Source organism: Phyllostomus hastatus, unplaced genomic scaffold, assembly GCF_019186645.2.
Source record: "Phyllostomus hastatus isolate PE091 unplaced genomic scaffold, TTU_PhHast_1.1 phas_contig_58, whole genome shotgun sequence".
NCBI lineage: Eukaryota > Metazoa > Chordata > Mammalia > Chiroptera > Phyllostomidae > Phyllostomus > Phyllostomus hastatus.
The window spans coordinates 13,976,226-13,993,119 of NW_025333916.1; the positions used below are offsets into that span (position 1 = coordinate 13,976,226).

The 16,894-nt window shown below is 38.6% G+C and overlaps 1 protein-coding gene across 2 annotated transcripts in view; it reads left to right on the forward strand.

Annotated features, from left to right (window-relative positions):
- The first annotated feature begins 10,070 nt into the window (after nt 1-10,070).
- EDIL3 (EGF like repeats and discoidin domains 3) overlaps nt 10,071-16,894 on the forward strand; it is a 391,270-nt gene continuing 384,446 nt past the window's right edge. For both annotated transcript variants that reach the window (XM_045848383.1, XM_045848384.1), the window contains exon 1: nt 10,071-10,671. In XM_045848383.1, coding sequence (XP_045704339.1) covers nt 10,605-10,671 — 67 coding nt within the window. In that variant the 5' untranslated portion in view covers nt 10,071-10,604. The remainder of the gene's footprint in view (nt 10,672-16,894) is intronic.

Here is a 16,894-nt window from a genome sequence, read left to right on the forward strand (position 1 = left end):
TCTATAAATTACTTTGGGTAATAAGGACATTTTGATGATGTTAATTCTTCCAATCCATAAGCATGGTATATGCTTTTTATGCCATTTATTTGTGTCTTCCTTAATTTCTTTCTTTAGCGTTGTGTAGTTTTCTGAGTACAAGTCTTTTACCTCCTTGGTAAGGTTTATTCCTAGGTACTTTGTTTTTCTTGCTGCTATAGCAAATGGTTTTCTTTTCCTGACTTCTGTTTCTGATATTTCATTGTTGGTGTACAAAAATGCTTTCAATTTCTGAATATTGACTTTGAATCCTGTTGTTTTGCCAAGTTCACTTATTAGGTTAAATAGTTTTTTGGTGCAGTCTTCAGGGTTTTCTATGTACACTATCATGTCATCTGCAAACAGTGACAGTTTTACTTCCTCCTTTCCATTTTTAATGTTTTTGATTTCTTTTTCTCATCTGATCATTGTGGCTAGGACTTCCAATACTATGTTGAATAGAAGTGTTGAAAGTGAACACCCTTGTCTTGCTCCCGATCTTAGTGGGAAAGCTTTTAGATTTTGCTCATTGAGTATGATGTTGGCTTTAGGTTTCTCATATATGGCCTTTATTATATTGTAGTATGCTCCTTCTACTTCCACTTTGCTGAGTGTTTCTTATCATAAATGGGTGTTTTATCTTATAAAATGCTTTTCCAACATTTATTGATATGATTATGTGATTTTTGTCTTTCATTTTGTTTATGTGATGTATTATATTTATTGCTTTACAAATATTGTACCATTCTTGCATCCCTGGGATGACTCCCCTTGGTCATGGTGTATGATCTTTTTAATGTATTGCTGGATGCAGTTTGCCAATATTTTGTTGAGGATTTTAACATCTATGTTCATTAGCAATACTGGCTTGAAGTTTTCTTTCTTTGTTGTGTCCTTTTTCTGGTTTCGGAATTAGGATGATGATGGTTTCATAAAAAGTTTGGGAGTCTTCATTCTTCTTGTATTTTTTTGAATTTTCTGAAAATGATAGGGGTTAGATCTTCCTGAAATGTTTGTGAAAATGTCCTGTGACACCATCCACTCCAGGGCTTTTGTGTGCCAGAAGTTTTTTGATTACTGCTTTGATTTCGTCAGCTGTTATCAGTCGGTTCAGACTTTCTGCTTCTTCTTCATTCAGTTTTGGAGGATTATATTTCTCTAGAAATTTGTCCATTTTACCCTGGTTTTCATTTTTTGGCATATAGTTGTTTGCAATAATTTCTTACAATTCTTTGTATTTCTGTGGTATTAGTTGTAAGCTCTCCTCTTTCATTTCTGATTGTGTTTATTTGGGTCCTCTCCCTTTTTTTCTTGATGAGTCTGCTTAAAGACTTGTCAATTTTGTTCATCTTTCCAAAGAACTGGATTTATTGTTTCTTTGGATTGTTCTTTTAGTGTCTATGTCCTTTAATTTTGCTCTAATCTTGGTTATTTCCTTCCTTCTACTTGCTCTGGGCTTTGTTTGTTGTTGTTCCTTCAGTTCTGGTAGATGTAGGGTTAGATTTATGTGAAATGTTTCTATCTTTTTTAGGTAGGCTTGTATCACTATGAACTTCCCTATCAGGACTGCCTTTGCTGTGTCCCATAAGTTTTGGACTGTTGTGTGTTCATTTTCATTTGTTTCCAGAAACTTATTTTATTTCTTCTTTGATCTCATTATTAGCCCATTCATTGTTTAACAGCATACTATTCAATCTCCATGAATTTGAATTATTTTTAGTTTTTTTCTTGGAGATTGGATTTTAGTTTCAGCCCTTTATGGTCTGAGAAAATGTTTGATATGATTTTAGTTTTCTTGAATTTGTTGAGACTTGTTTTCTGCCCTATTATGTGGACGATCTTTGAAAATGTTCCATGTGCATTTGAAAAGAATGTGCATTTTGCCTCTTTGGGATGAAAGGCTCTATATATACCAGTTAAGTACATTCAATCGAGGACATTGTTCAATGCCACAGTATCCTTGTTGACATTTTGTTTGGAAGATCTATTCATTTTTGACAATGGGGTGTTAAAATCCCCTAGTATTTGTGTGTTGCTGTCTATATCTTTCTTGAAGTTCTCCAAAGTTTTCCTTGTATATTTTGGTGGTCCTATGTTGTGTGCATATATGTTTATAATGTTTATGTCTTCTTGATGAAATCTTGCCCTGAGTATTATGAAGTGTCCTTTACTATCTCTTTTCATGGTTGTTGTTTTGAAGTCTATTTTTTTCTGATATAAATATTGCTACCCCAGATATTTCTTCCTGTCTCCTTTCTTGGAATATTTTTTCCAGTCCTGCACTTTCAGTCTGTGTAAGTTTTTTCATCTGAGGTGGGTCTGTTGTAGGCATATATGTGTGGTCATGTTTTCCTACCCATTCAGCTACCCTATGTTTTTTGATTGGAGCATTTAACCCATTCACATTTAAGGTTATTATCAACAGGTACGTATTCATTTTTCCCTCTTTGTACCTCTGTTCCTGTCTCTCATTCTTTCACCTCCTATTCTTGCAGCAGTCCCTTTAGCGTATCTTGCAGTGCTGATTTGGTGGAGGTGCACTTTTTCAGCCTTCTTCTGTCTGGAAAATGCCTTATTTCTCCTTCCATTTTAATTGAGGGCCTTGATGGGTAGAGTAGTCTTGGTTTTAGGCCTTTGCTTTTCATTACTTAGAATATTTCTTGCCATTCCCTTCTAGTTTGTAGTGTTTCTGTTGAGAAATCAGCTGCTAGCCTTATCAGAGCTCCTTTGTATGCTACTTCTTTTTTCTCCCTTGTTTCTTTTAAGATTCTGTCTTTGCCTTTAAAACTTGGCATTTTGAAGTTATTAAAGACATTTTAAACAACAATTATTAAGAGTGTGGTGCTAGGCCTTGAACAGGTAACCCAGTGGGTGAGCCTATAAATACAATCCCTGGAGCCAAATATATATTCACTTAATCACTGAGTTGATGTGGCATATCAATAAAGAAGATATGGATTTTTTCAATAAAATTTTGTTAATGTAACTAGTAGTTTTCTGGAAAACAAGTAAGATGTATACTATCCCTTTACAAAAAAAAATTTACTTTGATAAAAATTGTAAATACACACATGAAACCATAATATCCATAAAAGTACTAAAAGGAAGTATAAAAGAATATGTTTCTAAATGCAGAATAGTAAAAGCTTATCTTAGCAAAAAAAAAAGCCTAGTAATCATAAGGAAGAATACATAAATTTTATCACTTCAAATACAAAATAAAAACCAAACACAACAAAGTCAAACAAAATACCTACAAACTATCTGGGAAATTTTTGACATAAATATGATATATAATGGGCTAATGTCCTTAATACATGCAGAATTTTTACAAATCAAGAAAAAGGTCAACAATCCAGTAGAAAATAAAGAGCAAAAGGCATGCAATGTCATGATATAAAAATAACAAAGAAAATACAAATTATTTTTAAATATGTGAAAAGTGACTAACACCCACTCCTGATATGAGATGTCAAAATCATGTGATGCCAGTTTTCATCAACAAGGTTGAGAAGCACAAAAATTGCAAGCACATTGTGCTGGCCAGAATATAGGAAGACAAGCACTTTGATGCATTATAGGTGAAAAGATAAATTCATCTTTTGTGAATAGCGATATGGCAAGATATACCACAATTTTAAATGTACATACCTTCAAACAACCATGTCACTTTAAGACATCTATTCTAATAAGTTTATCTTGCACACATGTGCAGGCAGACAGGTATATTCACTGAACATTGTTTGCAATAGCAAAAGATTGGAAACAATTTAAATGTCTATTAAAAGAAATTTATGTTCCATAAATACTACACTGCCCTTGATATGATTTCCCAAAATATTTTTGTCAAAAAACAAGATGGGAAAGCTGGACAGCTACATGCAAAAAAAAAATGCAGTTCAAGCACCAACTTACACCGTACACAAAAATAAATTCAAGGTGAATAAAAAGATTTAAATATAATTTGTGACACCATTAAAGTCCTTCAGGAGAACATACACAGGAAAATCTCAGACATTTCACACAGCAGTATTTTCCCTGATATGTCCCCTACAGCAAGGGACATAAAGGAAAGAATAAACAAATGGGATCTCATCAAAATAAAAAGTTTCTGCACTGCTAAAGAAAGCAGTGTTAAAATAAAAAGAGAACCAACTGTATGGGAAAACATATTTGCCAATGATAAGTCAGACAAAGGTTTAATCTCCAAAATATATCAAGAACTCACACGACTCCACTCTAGGAAGACAAGCAACCCAATTAAAAAATGGTCAAAGGACTCAAACAGACACTTCTCTAAGGAAGACATATAGAGGGCCCAGAGACACATGAAAAGATGCTCAGTATCGCTAGCTATCAGAGGGATGCAAATTAAAACCACAGTGAGATACCACCTCACACCTGTCAGAATGGCCATCATAAATACATGCAGCAAACAACAAGTGTTGGAGAGGTTGTGGAGAAAAGGGAACCCTCGTGCAGTGTTGTTGGGATTGCAGACTGGTGTAACCACTGTGGACAACAGCATGGAATTTCCTCAGAAAACTAAAAATGGATCTCCCTTTTGACCCAGGAATTCCACTGCTAGGATTATAACCAAAGAACACTGAAACACCAATCCAAAAGAACCTATGCACCCCAATGTTAATACAATTTACAATGTTAGCACAATTTACAATAGCCACGTGCTGGGATCAGCCTAGGTGCCAATCAGTGAATGAATGTATCAGAAAGCTATGGTACATATACACAATGCAATTCTATGCAGCAGAAAGAAAGAAGGAGCTCCTACCCATTGCAACAGCATGGATGCAACTGGAAAGCATTATGCTAAGTGAAATAAGCCAGGCAGTGAAAGACAAATACCATATGATCTCATCTTTAACAGGAACTTAATCAACAAAACAAAAAGCAAAATATAACAAAAGACACTGAAATTGAGAGCAGGGTGACAGTGACAAGAGGAGAGAGGGGAAGGAATTTTAGGGGAAAAGGATGAAGGGTTTCAGGAGCAATTATAGAGGACACATGGACAATAGTGGGGAGTGTGGAGGCAGGAGGCAGGTGGATAGGATGGGGGTTTTGGACTGTGGCGGGGGAAAAGGCAGAAAACTGTAGTTGAACAATTTTTAAAAATGTGAAAAAACAAGATGCATAAAATTTATATAATTTAGTAATTATTGTGAAAAGTATGTATGCATGCATACATACACGTAAATATACCATATATGCACATATATGTATGCATATATGGATATTTATGTGTGTGTGTGTATATATACATATTTTTAGAAGATTATACAGCAATAGCTACTAGTTTCCACCAGTTTTTCCTGGGGAAGCTACCCTATAAGGAGGAAGTGACACTAAGAGGGAAACATGTATTCCCCTGGATGCTTGTACTGTTGAACTTTTATTATGTGCATGTATTAATTATTCAAAAATAGTTTAGGAAGCTAAATATTAAGTCCCTGAAATGGTTGGGAAACTGGAGAGAAAGAATCAGAGGCACCAGAGATTTCTCTCACCAGGGTCTGTCTGAAGGCCAAGGCTTACTTTTGTATAATGACTCTCTGTATTTCCTGGAAACAGCACCCACCTAGGAATCAAGATGGGAAATACTGAGAACTTAGAATCTGGTATAAAATGTATAATCTTTTTTCCATTTTTTAAACTTTTATTATTTAAATGATTGGTTTTTGCTTTTATTTTTTAATGCATATTCTTAATAATTAACTTCCCCTAGTGAGGATGGTGGGAAGACTGAGAAGTTTAAACTACCACTCATCTTTGTCTAAGACCCACAATTATCTTCACTGCAAAAACCATTTATAACACTAAGGAAACATCTAGAGAAAAATATAAAGTGTTAATTCTAAAAATTATATGTATATATATGGCTCTATTGCACTGGAATAATGTGGGGAGCTCTTGTGGGGAGCTCTTGTGGGAAGACATGAAGTCAGATAGCAGAAATTGTGCAAGGTCACTTCAGATGCTCATATGAGCATGAGTAGAAGCTTGGAGGGAATGATTTGGCTTGGTGCTTATGGAGAGCAATGAAACAGTGTTTTGAGTTACGCAAACATTGTGGACAATTTTAAAATGTGCTTGGAACTCTACATACAAGCACAGTATATTCTAAAATGATAAATCAAGAAGGTCTAAGGGAATGTAGAATATACTAAAAAATGACAATTACAGCTACCTCTATAGAAAATGTGAATACATAAAGTTAGACAACTGTCTAAATAGAAACTACAACATAATGGTTGTGAATGTCACTTCTGAAATCCAGCCAGGACTCAAATCCTGGCTCCTGCCTCCATCCTTCAGTACTACCTTAATCTTGGGCAAATTACATCAGTGGTTTGATCCTTGGTTCCCCCAACAGTTAAATGGAAATAATAATAATAGTTACCTCATAAACCTTGTTGAGGTAATTTAGTGAAGCAATATATGTGAAAACAAATCTGCATTTATTATACAATTGACCCTCTATAATTGTTGCCAGCAGAGTGTGATGGGCTCTGAATTCAAATCGTTTAGGTTCAATTACTGGCTCCAACATTTACTAAACTGAGACAATGGGCACATTACTCACCAGTCTGTACCTTATCCTTCTCTCTCTAAAAAGGAGGGAATTTCAGGGGAAAGGGGGAAGGGTTTATAGGAACAAGTATAAAGGATACATGGACAAAAACTAGGGGTGGGTAGAAATGGAAGGGAAGTGGGGAGGGCCGGGGGGGTGGGCTGGGATGGCAGTAAAAGATAGAAAATTGTACTTGAACAATAATTAAAATAAAATTGTAAAAAATTTAAGAAAATAAAAAGGGGGATAATAATCGTAATCTACTATATTTTTTTCTGTTCTGTTTAACAGGTTACCTCAAATTTTGAACTTTAAAACAACACCAATTTGCCCTGGCTGTTGTGGCTCAGTGGCTTGAGTGCCAGACTGTGAATCAAAAGGTTGCTGGTTTGATTGTCAGTCAGGGCACATGCTTGGGTTGCAGGCAGGTTCCTGGTTGGGGGCACGTGAGAAGCTACCACATTGATGTTTCTCTCCCTCTCTTTCTCCCCCCACCCCGTCTAAAAATAAACAAATAAAATCTAAAAAAATAAAAGCAAAACTCACAGTTGCATTTGACTGGATTTTCTGCTTTGGCTCACACAAGGCTGAAATCCAAATTTTAATCCAGGTATATTTTGGATATTAAAGAAAATTCTGGATTAAACACTTTGGGAAATGTTTCTTAAACATAGGACCTTTCAAAGTTTTATATGCTAACATTCACCATGAATCTTTAAGATACTGGTATGATATGCAATGTTACCCAGATTATTTGACCAAGGAAAAATGTGTTTTTCCCAGAAACCTATTAACATCTTGGGGACAGTAAGCCTGCAAAAAATGTTTTGGGAAGTGCTGTCTTCGAGTGATGTATAGATTCACTTTTGGCACTTTAAGCACATATTTGGAGAAGCTATAAACTGTAGGCTGGATCATATATGATTAGTAAAGGTCCCTTAGCACTTTATGTGAGGCAAAAGATTCATAACAGAGTATCATTCTTTTACATTTTCTTCTTTTGTAAATAAATCTTTTTCCTTTGGTCTTCTAACATTTCTCATATTCCACTTCTGAAGAGGCTATGTATGAATTTAGTAAGTGAAGTGAGTGCCACAAATGTAAATTAGGTAAAGTGCTTGTAACTTTCAAAATGAAAGGCTTATTGGTACTTGATCATTATCAGTAAATGGTTGGGGGGAGGAGTAACTAAGCCTAGGGAGCTATAGACCTGAGGCTATGTATCAGATTTAGATGGTAAATGGGGCTTGTAGAAGTAGAGGAAGTAAACTGGCAACATGTTTTACAAGTCATCTACCAGTTAATACAAGATGGCATTTATAGTCATAACTCCAGGTATTTGGCCACAGAATATGCATTTTAAAGTAGTTTTATGCTCTCCTGAAGTTCTTTCATTTTAAGATTTTAAATTAAAAAAGAAAAAAATAGTAGCATACACTGTTGTCAAAAATTATGTAACTTCCTAACATGCTTATTAAGGTCATATGTTATCATAAAAGTGGAAATAAACAGGGAATTAAATAGGAAAATAACATCTCACCACAGAGACATAGGTTTTTTGATATTACATTTTTGAAATTTAGTGCTATCTTTTAGAAATAATGCTTTAACATTAATATGAAACATGTCATTTCATTAAAAAAAGAAGAAGTACCTTATAGTAGACAGGCTACAGCACAACCAAACAGCGCACTTTAAAAATTAAGTAATAATGATGTTCCAGAAAGTTGGAATTTAGTTGTTTAAAACTTGTTTGCTACAGTTCTGGACAGTGATGCCTTATTCTAACACCAGTGGCTTTGAGTATGAAAATAGATACTAAATAAATAGTTCTTTATCTTTCTCTTAGCAAAGTCATTTTTAAAACCCCTTTTTCCCACCCAGTTCCTTAAGCGGGTGAAAAAGGTGAAGGGATTGAGACCTACAGATTGGTAGTTACAAAGCAGTCATGGGGATGCAAAGTACAGCATAGAAAATATAGTCAATAATACTGTAATTATGTGTGTGCCAGTTGGGTGCTGGAGATACCAGGAAGAACACTTTGTAAAGTGCATATGATTGTCTAACTAATATGCTGTACATCTGAAATCAATATAAATAATATTAAATGCAAACTGTAATTGAAAACATTAAAAAATTGAAAAAATCTATTAGCAGAAAAAAAACCCTACTCTTTCACACTCCCAACAAACAAGAGATCAGAACAAACCTTGTTTTGAATAATTTTTGATGTTGTTTTTTGTTTGCCTGTGGCATAATACCTTAACTCTTCCATAGCAATATAAAATATTCCTTTTCCATCAGTCTTGCATCCTTGATCCCACCTCAAATTCGAAAAGGAAGGTGAAAATTGAAGTTTGAGTAACTCGAGGAGGCAAAAGATGAAGTTGCATGGCCAAACATCTTGTTATCCTTTTCTTAGTACATTCTCCTTTCACTTTGTGCCTTCAAGAATGTATTCTTCAATTTTTCCGTGTCTTTGTTTCTGTCCCTCTTTCTACCACCCTCTCTATAAGCAGGGTGGGGGGAACCCATGAGTTTCATTTTGGTACCTGCAACTGCTGGGATTGAATCCATGTACACTAAGCAATCATTCTAACAGGAAAGAGAAGAGAGCAAGCACTATTGTAAGCCATGGGCTATATTTTGGTTCAACCACTTTCACTGCAAAACCAGTCCGTTTATATTGCTTTTGGTGGGTAGCAGGGTAATTTGATCCACTTTAGTGATGCTTCAGGAATCTCTTATTGCCTTCTGTTTTCTTGCACTGTCCCCAAATTCGCCGCAGTATTTCTCATTTGAAACAGATGTCCTGCTTAACAAGACACATCTCTCCTATTTGCTTGCCCTAAGCCTTCATCTTTTTGCCCCTGAGAAGAGATGAGCCCACAACCCTCTGTTCCAGCCCCAGAGCTAACAAAAGTGCAGACAGAAGTAGAGCAGCCCTGTCTTGTATGATTACAGTCTCGCTGCTGAGTAGGTTGCATTTCCCGAGAATCCAGGACAACTCACTTTGCAGGGTTCTGTCTCTTTTGCAGTTTCGTGCCCCAAGAGCCACTTTTCAAAATCTCTTAACTTCTTTTCCTGTCTGTATTGGGAACTGGGCTTCAGGGGAATTCTTAACGTAGTTCATCATAACGTCAACGCCGGAAACCAAGGGAATCTCAGACAATAAGCGTCTCTGGCGTGTGTGGAAAAGGTACAAGCAACGTAGGAATGTAGGAACTTCAGAGGCAGTAGCAGGTGCCAGGGTGTGGCTGCAGTTGTCTCCCCTTTCTCTTCCAGCAGAAGGAGCCACCTGAGAGAGAGAGAGAGAGAGAGAGAGAGAGGGGGGGGGGGGGGAGAGAGAGAGAGAGAGAGAAGAGAGGGGAAGACTGAGGGAGGGGGAGACTGAGGGAGGGGGAGACTGAGGGAGGGGGAGACTGAGGGAGGGAATAAGAGGGAGGACAGGGGGCGGGGAGCGCCTGGGGAGCGCGCCTGGGAGGCTCAGGCTCAGGCTCAGACGCACGCCTCCACTGTTTGTACACAGTGCGCTCCCGGCTGTGGGCTCGCTAGCTCCCCGCCCGCTCACGCTTCATTGTTCTCCAAGTCCGAAGCCCCGCAGCCACACGGCTAGAGCGGCACTAGCACCGCCAGCTGAGCGCACGGAGTCCGCCAGCGCGGGTGACCCAGACCGCTCGGGAGCCCGCGCCCTGCCCCGCCCGCGGTGCTCAGTCGGGACCCACCCGCAGCGGAGGCTGAGCAGGCAGCTCCCCAAAGCTCGCCCACCTCATTGCGCTAGAACGCAGGCAAAAGGAGAAGAGAAATTCCTCTCTTTGGTCACCCACTCTCTCTCGCCCTCTCCAAGAATTTGTTTAAGGAAACGCTTCGGCAAGAAGACATCTTCCTGAATTCACTGTCAGGGGCGGGGTTGCCGGTGACCTGCGGTGCTACCTCCGCGACACTCCTGGCTACGATCCCTGATTAGCTGGAGTCAAGTCCGGGAGAAGGGATCATGAAGAGCTCGGTGGCCGCTTGGCTGTTGGTCCTGCTCAGCCTCGGTGTCCCCCACTTTTGCAAAGGTGAGGCAGCAAGGGCCGGGCCGCTGGGTACGGGACACTGGAAAGTACTCTGAGAAACGCTGTGCCTGGGGCTGGCGTGGAGGGGGTCCCCCGGGCTGGCCAGAGGTGTTGAGCAACGCTGGCGGGCGGCGCGGAGGAGGCGTCCAGAACGGGGCTCCGCGGAAAAGTGCTCGCAAAGTCAGAGAGAGTGAACGGGGTTGAGCGGGTGGTACCGAGGTGAGAGTGAGGAAAGACGGAAAAAGAGCGGAGGCGGGAGGGAACAGCGCTCTTCAGGACCAGGGATTCTACGGCTTACTTGGACATCGGGTGGCGGTGACTGCTTGTACCCTTCCAAGGCAATGCTTGTAAAGCCCCCTAGGATCACCGATCCCCGGGCTTGTATTTCCTGGGGGCCAGCTGGGGAAGCGAGGGTACGCGGGGGGTGGAGGGCGTCATCTAGTTAAAACGGGATGAGGCTGGAGAGCTGCAGGACGACAGCTGCCTCTGGGGTGCGGCGCTTCGCCGCGGGGCTGGGCTGAGCAGGTTGCAAACCCAAACCTAACGCTGGGAGTTTGGGCAGAGGGTGAGATGGTGAATGGTCTGACCAGTCAGTTCGGCTTTCTTCCGCCTCTCCATCCAAGAAGGCAGCGTCGTGGATTACCCCAGAATCAGCCTCTTCTCTAATCCTAGGGGCCTCGAGCTTTGCTCATTACTCCCTTCCGTGCAAGCTCAACTCTTGAAAACAGAAAATCTTTCGGTATAACCCTCGCGCCCACACCTAAGAGCAGAAAAGTTGTAAAAGCTGGTCTGGTGGTGCTTTCCATGACTTGTGTGAAATAAACCATACTGTTAAAAAAAAAAATAAGAAAAAAAAAAGGACTTCGACGAACCTCCTGCTGAGTTGTATAGATAGATGACTTCCAGGTCTTTTGCGAGGAGTGGCTTTTTCATTGCAAGCCCTGGCCGTGGTCCCGTCTCTGTGCCCGTGGAGGCTGAAGTTGGCACGGGAAAAGGGCAGGGGGAGCGACAGGGGCTCTGGGAAGGCCGCGAGAGGGGGGTTTGCGTCCCTTCTGCACTCACAGATGCCGGTGGCCCCTTCTAAGGGCTCCTCAGGCTGCTTCACAGAGAGAGCTGAGCGCACTGTATACAGGGTTTAAAATTCCGTGCCTCTAAAAATGGATAGTTGGATTAAAAATGTGTTGACTAGAATCCATTTGAGGTTAAATACTGCATGAATATTCTGCACCATCCATCCATTTGTTTCACAGGAAAATTGTGTACTCTTGGACTATACTCTTCGCTCAGGAAGCCTGGCGTTTCTGGCCACACGCCCTCGCAGCCCTGCCAGTAGTGATCTGTGTGGCCTTTCCTTTCTTCGCCTGTCACTCGCCCCCAGAATGAGGGTGTTATCCCCAGCATGTGTGTAGGGGTGTGCTTCTCCAGCGCTTACAAACTGCCTTTCCAGTGATCAGGCAGAGGCAGCCACTCCACTGAAGGTTACAGAATGGTAATGGTTCTGTAGTTGCTCTGCCGGGTCCCTCCAGCGAAAATGCTCCCACCACCGATATGTTTCCTTTCTCTTATTTCCGGAAGGAATTTCATTTGCACTTTGATCCCTTAGCTGGAAGGGGAAGGGGAAGAACTGCAGACACTTCTCTCCTTCTCCCTTCCCTGCCTCCGTTCACGAAAACACACACACTGCCCCACACCTACACCATGCCACTGCCACCATCTGTCCCGCTCCGAGGAGGGCGGCAGAGGTGGAAGAGATGGAGCTTTTAGTGTGTGTGGCCGCTATATCCTTGCTTGGTCTGGTTACTGTAGCCTAGGTCGCGATGAGTCCCAGCTCACTGCAGCCCGAAGCTCTGCCTCCGAAGGATAACCACGCTTAGGGCACAGCTTACTCCTCCAGACAAACCTATCACAGTAAGGTTGCCTGGCTTTCCCATTCAGGCTCCTAGACAATGCTCGGGCAGCTGTGTACTCCATATTCTTCTAGCTTTCTCCTTTTTCAGCCAGGCTGTGGTGAGAGGGAAAGAGGGCTTTAAGAAGAAACACCATTTTCCATGCGCAATTTATGTTAAACTTGCACCTTTCTATTTTATTCTCCCTCAGCCCTGCAGAAGGCACAATGCAGCTTGCATGACAGCTCCAAACAATTAAACTTGGAGCAAAGTTATTGAAACCAGTGTTAACACCTAGAATTTCTCTGTACCCTCTCCCTTCCCTCTCCACACATATCATTTGTCCAATTCATGCATGCCTTTTGGAAATTGGAGTTCCCCTGTGTGGGTTGTAATTTTTGTGCATTAATGCATGGGATTTGATAAGGACATGTAATTCCTTTTATTAGTCATTTTTATTTTAAAATTAAACCAATGGATCAGTCAGACTGAATATTTTATTAACTCTTAAATTATTCATCGTTATGGGTTGCTCTAAAAAATCCAATAACATGCATACAGTTGCAGCAAGCACGTGACATCTTATGCAATCTGTCCCTCTGCCTGCAGTTTGTGCTTGAAGTCTTTAAGCAAATGGCAGTGTCTAAAAATGTCTAGACATGTCCTAAATACTATGAATCATTGCCATTTTCATTTTTTAAATCAATGGGATTTTTTAGTTAATTGGACATGAACTGGAGATAACACTATGCTTCTATGGTTAGTATAGGAATATTTATCCTGAAATAACAGTTGTTTATGTTTTAAAAATTATTATACATTAGTGTCTTTATTGCCTGTTTTACACAATCATTATTTTTATATTTTAAAAATAAGTGCTAACTTCACATTCTTGGTGAAACATTTAAAAATAATTTTGAGATGCTGAATTAAAAGTAATAATTAAGGGAAAATAAAGTATCCTGCTGTGACTGTTTGACACTAATGCAAAATCTTGGCCATGTCACACAGTGTCATGGTGCAACACACATTTTTTCCCCTTCCAGTCATGAATATTTTTCCTAATCGTTCTTGAAATATTTCCTTAGAATTGAATGTATTTTTTACATTTAGATGATTTTGAGAAAACATTTATAATAACACAAATTAATAGTTAAGAAGCTGAAATGGTCTTGAAATAACAAAGATCTTCAAAACCAAGTAAATGTATACCACTTCTAAACTCTTCTCTAAATTAAAACTCCATTGCATTTTGCTCAGATATCTTAAGACCATTATTCATTAAAACATGTGTTCAGGATTAGGGTATTTTTAATAAATTTTTAATAAAATTTACTTTTATTGCTAGACACGTATAATATTTCCTTCCTACAACATTATAGCAGGATAAGTTAAGAGTTAAAGTATACATGAGTACAATAAAATAGTTTGGCTACTCACAGCCATTACAAAATGGTTGACACCTCGAGACTCTAAATTTATACCCCAAACTCCTAATTTCACTGATATTAATTAAGATAAAAGTTTTAATTAGATTATTTATTTTTAAAACTTTTTATCTTTTACAGGATTTTGAATAATGGGATGGACTATATATGTTATCATTTATGTACAGTTTAAAAGCTTGCTAGAATAACTAAAGCCTAAGAAACTAATTCTGATATTTACCATTTACTGAACACACTTGCAGGTGCAATAGTGCTGAATCTAATTTATGAGGTAATGGGTTCATTATGTTCTTGCCAAAATAAACAAGCAACAAGAACACAAAAAACAATGCCGTCTTCAAAACTCAGTTCAACTCAGAGTAAATCAGAATAAGTAGGTACTGAGAAACAAATAGCAAACTTTGAAAATATATAATTAATGGTATGGCTTCTGTCAGGTCTAATAAATTTGCTCTGTATATGGTAAATTTATTCCCTAAGTAGTTTGCAAACAGACTTTTTTTGGGCGGTGGAAGTAGAATATCAAAGCTAAGCCATTCCTATTATTTCATTCTATTCTATGTTTTAATGAAGATGCTTAGCATGGTTTCATTTTAATTTTTATTTCTAAAATCAATGCTCATGTAACGACTTTACTATCTGTTGGTTAATCAGAGCAAACATGTATGTATATACAGAGTTGACTGGTTGCACATATGGGCTATTGACAGTTTTCTCATAGTTATGTGATAATGTTAGAAATTAAGTACTATAAATACTTAAACTGAACGAATTACCACTTAATTTTCACTTAAAACACCTTTAAAGAGTCTGATTTGAAAGGGTTGTATAAAGGAAAAGAGACTGGAATCAACTCTGCCCTTTCCAGCAGGTGTCAGGATAATCAGTGGAGATCTTTTAAAGGAAAGATGAAAAAAATAAAAGAAGTGAACTTGTAAATGCTAATCTGCAAATCCACATAAAGTGAGTTTCTACTCAGTATGGAACTGATATTATTAGTTAGTCTTCAGAGATCCCCTGGAAAAGTGAGGACCCACTGTGTGTTTTGTGGGATTTTAACATGGGAGCAGTGTTGCTCTCACTGCCACAAACAAGTGCATGTGTAGGCTGAACCAGAGTTTCTCAGGGGTCTCTGGAGTTCTTTCAAAGCAAATGCATACAGAAGCATGAGGTGCTTGCAGTAAAACAATTATTGAAATGTTTGGCATGCTTTTAAGTTTATTCTACATACCAACGGTCTGTTTTATAAAAAGAAATTCTGTGATATTGATTTTCATGAATGTATGTACATGGACCAACTACATGTGTATATATGCCTATAGGGCTGGTAAGAGATGACTGCATATCCTTTTCTGTCATGATAGTAAAGTATGTTTTCTAGAGTTTGCAAGTTTCTAAATAACTTATGCACACAAAAGAGATTAAATGACATATTAAAGCTTTAAAGCTTATCAAAACTTTATTAATCCTTACTAATCCTTATGTATGTGCCTATTGTGTATCAAGCTGTTGGTGACTTGACATCATTTATTTGTTTCCAATTGATCCTTACCTGAGAACCTTTCCTTGCAAAGTAGTTCTGGCATCTGCTCGGATAGCCTTTAAAACCAGGTAACAGATCCACCATGACTCTATTTCTACAGAAGTTCCTCTCAGGCTTTTATACAGTTGCTGACATCCTGTTAAACAGTTCCTCTCAGGCTGTATCCAGTGGCATCCGTTCCATCAGAATCCTCCTAAAATAAAAACTCTCTCCTTGTCCATCTTCTTCCTTTCTCTCCCACTATACATACTCCAAACGTTCCCTGGCTTAATAGCATTGAGGGCGTACCATTTACTATAAAATTCTAAAAAAGGATGAAAATCCCCTAGACTTGATTTGTGATTTATTTTATTTTGAATAAAAAAGAAAAGATGACAATGTGAAGCCTCCACTACTAAATCAGGAAGTTTAAAACATAAACAGAAATAAATTGGGATCTGAATTATGGAGCAACTCAGGATTTTACACCTTGATTTGATCTCAGTAACTTGCCTAAATCTATCAGCTGAGCAAATATTTATATCCACTCTACTTGTAGCCAAGTGTCTTCTTGCTTTGCCTATAGCGCATAGCTGAGAACCTAGAAGAAAACATCAAAAACTTCTGATCACCTAAAATAGTTACTACATTCAAGCCTTAGATCATATAGAAAATCTACTACTCTTATTTTTTTTTAAGTTCCTGGCTCTCTTTAAATTAGATCCAGAAAATGAAGGGAATATGAAGTGAAAGGTCAGTCTTAATCAGAGCAATAAAATATGGCAGCTATTAGACAAAGAGGAGACTGAAAAAAAGTATATGCAAACACAGTGAGAGCTTACAGGGTGAAAACTGGGGAGCAGCGTTGGCTAAATTTAAAGGATGAAAGGCATTACCATGTGAGAAGGTATTATAGCAATTGGAGCCAATATTGGTCTCGCATTTTGGACACAGACTCTCTGCAGTGTGTTCCATATTTTGTGGTACAAAGGCAGTAAAATGTATGCATCATTGAGGAGATTTTGTCAAAAATGTGTAAGCTTGAAAACCTGCTTAATGGCGAAGGAAACAGAACTCAGAAGAATTTACCTGTTTGAAAACTTTGTTTTCCCATCATACAGAGAAAATGTTGTTGTATATGTTTTATTCATTTTCCCCTTCAGTAATGAATGAAGGCTTCACAAAACATATTACTCAATTTTGTGGAGAAGTAGTCCTCAGAATGCAGATAAAATATCCCACAATTATTTGGTTATATTTTGGAAAAAAACTACTGTTATTTTGTTTTTAAGTATGCATTAATATATTGATAGTAACAGAGTTAGATTTGTTCAACAAAATATTTAATAGTGCATGGAGCAGAATGGGGG